The sequence below is a fragment of the Oncorhynchus mykiss genome, chromosome 19 (genome assembly GCF_057628025.1).
Source record: "Oncorhynchus mykiss isolate SJ-2025 chromosome 19, ASM5762802v1, whole genome shotgun sequence".
NCBI classification, from domain to species: domain Eukaryota; kingdom Metazoa; phylum Chordata; class Actinopteri; order Salmoniformes; family Salmonidae; genus Oncorhynchus; species Oncorhynchus mykiss.
The window spans coordinates 48,260,688-48,270,750 of NC_143040.1; the positions used below are offsets into that span (position 1 = coordinate 48,260,688).

Here is a 10,063-nt window from a genome sequence, read left to right on the forward strand (position 1 = left end):
TTTGGAGCAGTGGCTTCTTCCTTGCTGAGTGGCTTTTCAGGTTATGTTGATATAGGACTCGTTCTACTGTGGATATATACTTTTGTACCCATTTCCTCCAGCATCTTCACAAGGTCCTTCGCTGTTGCTCTGGGATTGATTTGCACTTTTCGCACCAAAGTATGTTCATCTCTAGGAGACAGAACGCGTCTCCTTCCTGAGCGGTATGGCGGCTGCATGGTCCCATGGTGTTTATGCTTGCGTACTATTGTTTGTACAGATGAACGTGGTACCTTCAAGCATTTGGAAATTGCTCCCAAGGATGAACCAGACATGTGGAGGTCTACAATTTTTTCTGAGGTTATGGCTTATTTCTTTTGATTTTCCCATGATGTCAAGCAAAGAGGCACTGAGTTTGAAGGTAGGCCTTGAAATACATTCACATGTACACCTCCAATTGACTCAAATGATGTCAATTAGCCTCTCAGAAGCTTCTAAAGCCATGACTTCATTTTCTGGAATTTTCCAAGCTGCACAGTCAACTTAGTGTATGTAAACTTCTGACCCACTGGAATTGTGATACAGTGAATTATAAGTGAAATAATCTGTCTGTTAACAATTGTTGGAAAAATTACTTGTCATGCACAAAGTAGATGGCAAGTCCTAACCGACTTGCCAAAACTATAGTTTGTTAACAAGAAATTTGTGGAGTGGTTGAAAAACGCGTTTTAATGACTCCAACCTATGTGTATGTAAACTTCTGACTTCAGCTGTAGGTAGGGGGAAGCGATAGTGGGTGGGGGTGGAGTCTAAGCATTTTGAAAAATAATGATACAATGTGTACACTTTATACTTTTATTTGTCCTTCAATGACAATATGAGCAGAAACACAGAGGACCAATTCAGTAGCCACCTGGAGGTGGGACATCAACTGGTTCGCATAGTAATAACACAGTAACCATAGTAACAGCACAGTAATCATAGTACTGCAAACATAGTAACTATGGTATAGTACCCACAGTAACAGCAGATCTTCGACTTCTCTACACAACTACAATCATTTAGTAATGGAAGATCTGAGCTATCTGGAAACAAACCACACAAAATAAACATGTGCATAAAAAGATTTTAAAGAATAATAAAAAGACATTGGACACCCTTTCTCAGCCGACACACACACACACACACACACACACACACACACAGTAGCTTGAAGAGAATCAAACAAACACAAAACAGTAAAGTTCTTCTTCAATGACATATTTTTAGATAAAGGACCTGGGGCTTCATTTATAACCGCTGCGTAAATGTATAACAAAATATCTGCATGCGCTATCTGAAAACGAGTCAAAAAATATTGAGATTTATAAACTTGGCGCACACCATACATACACATATGTCCAGTTATAAATCCAAACCATCCTAAAACTGTGCGTGTGTGAACAAGCATTATAACGGCACCAGTCACCATTTATGGTGACAATAACACCTTTTATTTGCTATATAATTTGGAACTATTGGAATTAGGCCACGACAGTTTCAAAAAAAATTTAAAAAATAAAAAGGGTAATGGCTAATTTGATCACATTTCTGTAGAGGTGTGGGCAGAACGTTTTGATATTTTGCAGTGACTTTCTAAATAAACATGCTTGCTGCCTAAAGGGAGAGCTATACACTGTGCGTTCTGCAAGATTGATTGTTTATTTGAAACAATTTAAAAGTAAATGCTACAGCAAAAACTAATTGTTCAATATTTTGTTTTTCAATAGACTGTATTTATCTCCTGCCTTGGTGGGTATAGGCTCTGAGATTAATTATGCTATGATGCTGCACTCCACGCTCCTATAGAACAGCAATACTGTAGCCTACTGTCAAAAATGTTACATAAGCTACCGGTCTATTTACAGTGTTGGCAGAATGTTTTAATAATTTGCAGTAACTTATGTTGAATTTGGCAAAGGACTGACAGTGTACGGAAAAAAGGCAAATTGTTGTGGACCTGTCAGCATAACGTTTGAATTCAACATGTTTTGCATCGACTTTTCCCTCAACCAAAATATGCTGGACTGCCCGCCAATTCTGAAACATTGTCTAGGCTACAAAAAAATTATAATACTGTAATCTAGGCTACTGCAATCATTAATAAAATAATAAGGAAATAGATTCCTAGGTCTAATTATTTTACATTCCAAAAATAAAACATAGATTTAGGCTTTTCTCACTGACAGCTAATGGCTCCTGGCAGCCTACTTTCAGTACATGCCTGCTTGCAATAGAAAACTTTAACCACTAGATATTGAGCATATGCATGGTCTAAAGTTTGTGGGGAGTTAAGCACATTCTCAAGTCAAGTTCAGTTTATATAAATGCCAACTTTTTCATGAAAACTGGAGCATGCATGTTTTGGGGTATTCTTTGTACTTACGCAACGTTTATAAATGTGGCCACTGAACATGAATCTAACAGCATACCAGGTCTCCTTAACACTACAGGAGACCATATAGTGCCAGTGCTATAGCTTAGCACAGCAAACACACATTACTAAATAAAATCAAATTAAGTGACTAACAGAAACATAGCTTCAATCCGGTTTTTGACTCCTCTCCCTGGCTCAGTAGTATACAGAATATCTAATAAAACCCTTAATAAAACCTATATAACAACTTTACAGCATGACTGCTGTTCAATATACTACTGCAATATAGCGGTACTCTTAGGAACTATACTCTTCAATATTCAGATTTACCTCCCTTTACTAGAATCTCTCTTAAACATAATGATGAATACTTCTTTATGATTGTCTGCAAATCTTTCCAAATGAACTGAGATTTTTTTTTTTTTTACACATAACATGTTATCATTATAGGTGGCTTCTTTGTATATAGACATATTCAAGTAACCCCAGTTTGTTTCTATCAACTGACTGTTCTCTTTGGTGTCTTATTTCTTTTTAACTATTTGTGGTTTAATTTGTTTATTTATAGTTCATGCATTTATTTGAAAATGGCATGAATATGATACCACAGAGAAAGAGGAGTGTGTGAATCTGAAATCTAACAACTGCTCTGTTTAGTCTCATAACAGAGTATGGCTGTGTCTGAAATTAGACACTCTTCCCTATTTAGTGCAAAACGTTTGACCAGAGTACCGATTGGTTGTTGGGAGCGTGGTGGTGATGACCTCTGTTTGGATGTGATATGACGTTCTGATCTGTGATTGGTCAGTCTAGTCGAGCTGGGAGTTGATTACTCTAGTCCAGCAAAGGGTCATCATCATCATCGTCCTGTATAGAGAGGCGTTGGAAGGGACGAGAGGATGACTGACGCCGTGGCCTCCACAACTTGAACAGTCCTGACAGAGAGAGAGAGATCAACTCAGTTTATTCGTCACATGTAAGAGGTTACAGAGGTGTAAACGGTATAGTGAAATGCTTACTTGCAAGCTCTCCTCAACAGTGCAGTACAAATATCAATAATAAAAAGTCAAATATTAAAGTCCATGACAAAATATAAAAGTAGTATATAGAAAAAGAGAGCGAGAAAGGAAATTTAAAGGAGCACCCTTCTCTCTCTTGACTATTACAAAAACGACATAGTTCACTTAAAACATGATGATATTGCAACGTATATATTACAAGCAATACCGCAGACTAACCAGTGAGTGTGGTGAGAACCAGCAGTACCCCCACCACCAGTCCCACCACCAGGGGGATGTCGACACAGTCCTCCCCAGCCAGGAAGCAGCGTGCCTGGGACAGAGATCCGTTGTTTGGTGCTGGTGGAACCCCAAGCAGCTGACACATTATTGGGTAGACATCAACACTCTGTAACAGCGGGAGACGGTAACCAGGAAGGAAGCCTGGGCCCACTGCCACCAGGAAGGGGTGCATACTGGGTAGAGTGTTGTCATAGCCGTGGTCTCCCACTAGAGTGTACACACAGAGACAGACGGTTAGTTATATATATATATATATATATATATGTGTGTGTTTGGGTCATGTGTGAAAGCCTTACGACGTGGTAGCCCTCCCCTCTGTACGATAGTCCATCCCTCGTCAGCGACTAATATGATTGGTTGAATCCTGTCATTGTTCCTGTAGTGCAGCCTATCAGGAATGTCCTTCTTCAGGTACGCAGTCATGTGGGTATGGCAACCACTCAGTAGGGAAAACACAGCCTTGGGGTCTGACACACACACACACACATACATACACATTAACCAACCTCTCCTTTAACCAGTCAAACTTTTCACTCATAACAAATGTGTGTGTTTGTGTGTATACACCTCTGTTGGGTATGATAGCAGCGATAGGGGTTAGGTCTACTACTGAGTAGTTGTCAGGGTGCAGACAGTCATCCAGCCTGATGATGCGATCAGTGGAACACTGGGCCATTCCATGGTCACTGGTGATGATGACATTGACATGCCCCCACAACCCTGTACGCATCAGCTCTGACATCAGCAGACCCACATTGTCATCTACCTGTTAACACACGTCACACAGTTCAAAATCAGTAGAACTGAGCACAATATAATGCAATGTAATATTGTGTGACACACACACGTCCAGTACCTCTTTAAGAGCCTGTCCTATGTGGGTGGTGTTGTCTGGTCCATACATGTGACCTGTCCTGTCTGGCTCCTCCCAATACAGGGCTGCAAACGATACTGGCCCCTCCCCTTTACCCTGGCCCTGGAGAGAGGAATGGAGGCTTAAGGGGTTGCTCTCCCATAGACACCAATGCAATAGCAGTTGGGACTGGTCTGCTTAGTTCATTGACTGTATATGAACCATAAAAGATTAGGGAGTGGGATGTCTCACTTCCATCTCTGAAAGCACTACTCAGTGAAAACAATAACTGGGATTATGGGTCAGAAGTTACATACCCCAGTCAGCCAGTCAGTGACATTGGCCAGGCGTTGACTAAAGGTCACGGAGGAGTTGTAGGGCATGAAGTGAGTCGCTGTTCTGTTCCTGATCGGCAAGTCTGACCCCGGCCACATGGCCACACCCGTCTTGTACCCACAATCCAGTGCAGTGACCCAGAGGGGTTCAGCTTCATTCCACCAGAAAGGGTCGGTGTCGTTGAAGATAGTGAAGTGCTTATGAGTCACGTGGTCATACATATTGCTAGCTATGACGCCATGAGACTCTGCATACAGACCTGTCACCTGGAGGGCATAGAGGTAAGAGGTTAGCATTTAGGGGTCATACAAACTGCTATCGAATTCCCATACTACTTATTTAGTAGGCTTTTTGGGTATTCAACTTCTAAAATGTTTGTAGTACACCATCCCCTCGATAACTCACAAGGGGTTATAGGTCAGGGGTGAAAGGTTATATATTACCAGGCTGTAGTGGTTAGGGAAGGTCTTGGTGATGAAGACATTAGTAAGTTGTTCCACCAGGACTCCCTGCGAATACAGCAGCTTTAGGTTGGGTAGAGTGAACCGTTGAAGGTAGTCAGCTCTGAAACCATCAAACGACACGAGCAGCACCGGAATGGGGGCCGCAACACCCGCGTCACATCTTTTTCCACTTCTTGTCTGCCCCACTGAAGCAGCCAATGAAGCGAACATAAAGAGGAAGTACAGCAGGACTAACATCCTGAGAGAGAAATAGACCAAATTAGTGTTGTGGTGTAGACACTTTAAAGCATAGGAGGTTGGTGGCACCTTAATTGGGGAGAACAGGCTCGTGTTAATGACTGGAGCGGATTATGTGGAATGGTATCAAACACATGGTTTCCAGGTGTTTGATGCCATTCCATTTGTGCCGTTCTGCACCATTATTATGACCCTCCTGTGCTTTAGAGTCAATAAAGCCTTTATATATGTCAGTGTTCAAGGTGATGTACGAAAGAAGACTAAAGCAGACTGAGGCCGATGATTGCAAAGTCTATGCAAACTTACCGAAAGACCAAATTAGGTTTGTGGCGTAGACACCAATAAAACCTTGTTATACATGTATTCCAAGCTTAAACTTTCTGTAAAAAGCTCCCTCTCTCCCTGAGGGAGACGCTTCCCATTCCAAATGTAATTTTCTAGTTTGTGTTTCCATTAGATGAAGTTAACCATCTTTCTGAGGAGAACAGAGAGGGCTCTGATCTTTTACACTTCTGTGAAATTTGACTAATATACTGAATTAACGCTGATGTGATCTGGCACAGGCTCACCCGACACACACAGGGCTCACAAGACACACACCTGTGTTGATTGTCAAACAAGTCCCAGTGAACCTCACCACCTATATGCAAAGTGTGCAGACTAGTGTTTAACATGGACATCATATGACAACCTTGGGACCAAGATAATGGACCTAGCTAGCTAGATAATCAGGAAGTCCTGTGCTGTCCGGGTATGACATGACACTATAGTTTGCAAGCTAACTAGGTATTTTGACACCACCCCGTCCACATCACATATCCCTGACAAGACAGTTGATTAGCTCTCTAGCTGTGTAACGTTAGTTATCTAAGAGTTGACGACTTGTACTCCAAGCTAAAAGTAAGCTAGCTAACTAGCTACCTCTGCCAGGTAGCCGACATTGAATATTTACTAACGCCGTTATCCAGCCGGCTCAACGATTGTGCAAGATCGTCATACGAACCTTGTTTGTCAACAATTCTACGTACCTGACAGCTTTCTCATTAGGTTGTCGTTCTATGGAGGTGCTCAGTCTATGTTCCTCCAAAAGCAAAGTTTTGGTTTTATATATACCCGCTTTCACTTCCTTAGCTAGCTGTTGTCATTTCAATTTCACAATGGGCGCATTCGATTATGCTGAGCCGCGGGGCAACGGAAATATGCCCGCCATGTCATTGGGTGAAAGCGGGGAGGGGGGCACGCCCCTCTCAAAATCGAACAGTGATCTGCGCGGCTCCGTCATTTTGTCAACAAGGTAGCATGGTGCATCGTGCAGAAACATACATCTCTTTTCCATAAAATAAATGTTTGACATTTCTAACTACCTTTCATTGCGAAGGCAGATAAATCGTTTTTATTAAAAGCAATCCCTTTTGCATGGGAAAACACAGAAGCCTACTAATTACTACTACGTGCCTAATTACCTCACTTCCTTTTTGAGTCGACTTGTCCATGGGCTTTGAACCGGGACCTGCCCGGGAGGCAGCCCAGTTCCAAATCGAATGCATCAACTTTCAGCCGATGCAAAACACGCCTACACGGGCGATTAATCATACCCCACAATGACAATAATCGTAAAATGTACTCAAAATAGAGGCGTTCCGTTGACAAGCACCTCAGTCAACCAATCGTCATTTAGAAAACGTTGACAGCAGTTTCACACCCACAACAGATGCTTCCTGATTGGTCCAGTGGACAGAGGGCTGATCAACAAGTCTCTTCTCCTCTCTTCCTCTCCCCCGGAGAATGTCATTTGCATAATCCTAGAATTCTCTCTCCTCGCCTCCTTCTTTTGAGATGGAGGCAAAGAAAGAGGGCGCAAGGAGAATTACAATTGAGGTTTCCCCACTGTCTCTCCTCTCACGTCTTCTCTCTTCCTCTCCTCTCTTCCCTTCCTCCCCTTACAAAAATGTACCATGGTGATACTATGGTACTTTCATTCATACCATGCTGCTACTATGGTACTTTCACTTATACCATGGTATAGAGCTGAATCATGGAAATGTACCATGGTCTTAGCTTTGATGTATGAAGTATGATAAATGGTACCAGAAATTATAATCTTTATTAATTGCGCGTTACCATAGTATAATGGCAGTATAATACAATAAATAAATAACCCACCCCCAAGGTCAAAAGAGGTAGGTTGGTATAATATTGATTAATTTATATACCAGTATGGGCAAGTTTAGGATAAAGTCAGAGGCAGGCTACTATTGTTGGACCTAGTTTGTTTGTAACATCACAGAAAAAGGGAAAAAGTTGCTGTGAAAAAGGGATAATACCTTCTGTATGAATAGTACCGTTTTTCGCTCATGTTTGGGTTCCCTGTGTTGCCAACCTGCAATGTGGGAGAATGTGAGATATATGCAGTGGTGATTTTAGCATGTAAATCTTGGTGGGGCAGACTTAACAACAACAAAAATTATGCATGTCAGCAAAGCCTCTACACAACACAACACTGAACGTCACTTTTGTTTTAAGCCGACTTCGCCATGGGCTTTGAACAGGGCACCTGGCGCACGACTGCGAGGCAGCCCAGTTCCAAATCGAATGCATCAACTTCCAGCCATGCAAAACACGCCTACACCGGCGCCCGGGTGGGACGAATCATACCCCCACAATGGCAGAGTCGTAAAATGTACTTAATGCACTATAACAGTGACTAACAGTGGCCACAAACTGTTAGGGCCTACATAAAGCTGTCCCAACAGCAGATCTTTCTTTTCAGCACCATGGAGTGAATCCTTACCACTGCTACAAGCGGAGCCTTGTCTGTCAGCCTCATTTACTGCCTTTTTTAAAAACATGGCTGACTTGCTTAAACAAATGTGCTTTCTACTGACAATTGAGATCTACAAACTATGGCATAAGGGAACGATGAGCGGATAAGAGGCCATCCGTAATTTAGATTAAGACATTAATGAGCGAGCTAAAACAGACCAAGTCAATATAACTATTTGTTCAGCACCTTTGAAATGTACAGAATTCAGAACATGGGCCGTTCTTATAGATTTCTCTCTGTACACAAAGTCAGAACCGTAGTATAAACAAAGGGGCATATAAGCAGACAACGAAAGCTCTTACAATATTCGATGATTACATTTCTCTGAAACATGCTATAGTCTATATGTGCATCACCAAGTCAGAACAGTAGGCTAAATTATGAAGGGGAAAGGGACCAATTTATTATGGTGAGCCACATGGGCTACTAACAGCTTACTCCACAACATACAGGTAGTATTACTTTCTTAAGTACAGTATACATATCTCCCTGGCATATTACATCATGCAACAGCATACAATAGATTTTTGGACCGTTGTGCTGTGCTCACTTGAACAGGAAGGTGGCGCGGCAGTCCTTCTTGAGGGCAAATTTTGTCATCAAAATCTGGCATTCTCTAGATTTATGGTGCTTTCAAGACAACTGTGAACTATGAAAAAAACTAGGCTGAATCATGACATCGGTGATCTTCAGGTTGAAGCTCTAGGAAGAGGCCCAAGTTCCCGACTTGGAATTCCGAGTTGGATGACCGTTCAAAACGTATTTTCCCAGTCGGAGCTCTTTTTTTGTTGTTGTTCCCAGTTGTCTTGAACTCACTGAAGTCCGAGATTTCCCGGTTCTGAGTTTCCAGTTGTTTTGAAGGCGACAAATGTCATGCTGGATTGACTGAGTATTGAACCTTTTCTGGCCTTTAAAAAAAAATCTTAACAGGTGGGGCTCTGCCCTGAATGATTGGTCGCCACTGGAGATATGGTAGCCTTATCTTTTGCGTTTTGTAATAATGTACAGTATTTATAGTCAAGTGGGTGTTGTGCTTGTTTCGGCCCACAGAGGAAGCCGCTCGCTCTAGTGGTTGCTTCACGCTCTATCTATTCAATTCCATTCAAAGGGTGTTATTGGCACAGGAAACATATGTTTACAATGCCAAAGCAAGTAAAATAGATCATAAACAAAGGTTAAATAAACAATAAAAAACAAACAGTATGGTATTATGGGGTAACTAGTCCCCCCTTGTTTAATTGATGACACAAAAAAGCAACATTTGGAAGAAAAAAAAAATTGTTCACAAAAATCACATTTTATAAACAAAAAAACAAAAAGTGCTTTTATTGATAAATATGATCTAGCAGAGGTAAATAGCAAATATTAAACATGTAGGCTGTCTATATTGCTTGTAATTGATATAAGTCAACATCTAAGTATTAAGTATTTTTACATAAATTGTTATGGCTGTATTTTTTTTTAAACCCAATAATGTTGTGGTTCCATCAGTCCCGCAAACATTGGGTAAATAACAAAACACCACACAAGGGTTAAACATGACACAAAGTTCCAAAGGAATAGATACATTTCAAATGTCATATTGTGGCTATATAAAGGCTTGGAACGATGTGCAAATAGTTAAACTACAAAAGGGAAAATAAATCAACATAA

General features: G+C 41.3%; 1 protein-coding gene across 1 annotated transcript; it reads right to left on the reverse strand.

Moving 5' to 3' along the window:
- Positions 1-820: 820 nt before the first annotated feature.
- Positions 821-6,816, reverse strand: enpp4 (ectonucleotide pyrophosphatase/phosphodiesterase 4). The gene is made up of 8 exons (XM_021574171.3): positions 6,615-6,816; positions 5,329-5,587; positions 4,867-5,151; positions 4,553-4,672; positions 4,264-4,462; positions 3,993-4,163; positions 3,634-3,903; positions 821-3,330 (listed from the first exon to the last, which is right to left on the reverse strand). The coding sequence occupies exons 2-8, from the start codon at positions 5,584-5,586 to the stop codon at positions 3,230-3,232; spliced, it is 1,404 nt and encodes a 467-aa protein (XP_021429846.3). The 5' UTR covers position 5,587; positions 6,615-6,816; the 3' UTR covers positions 821-3,229.
- Positions 6,817-10,063: the final 3,247 nt, after the last annotated feature.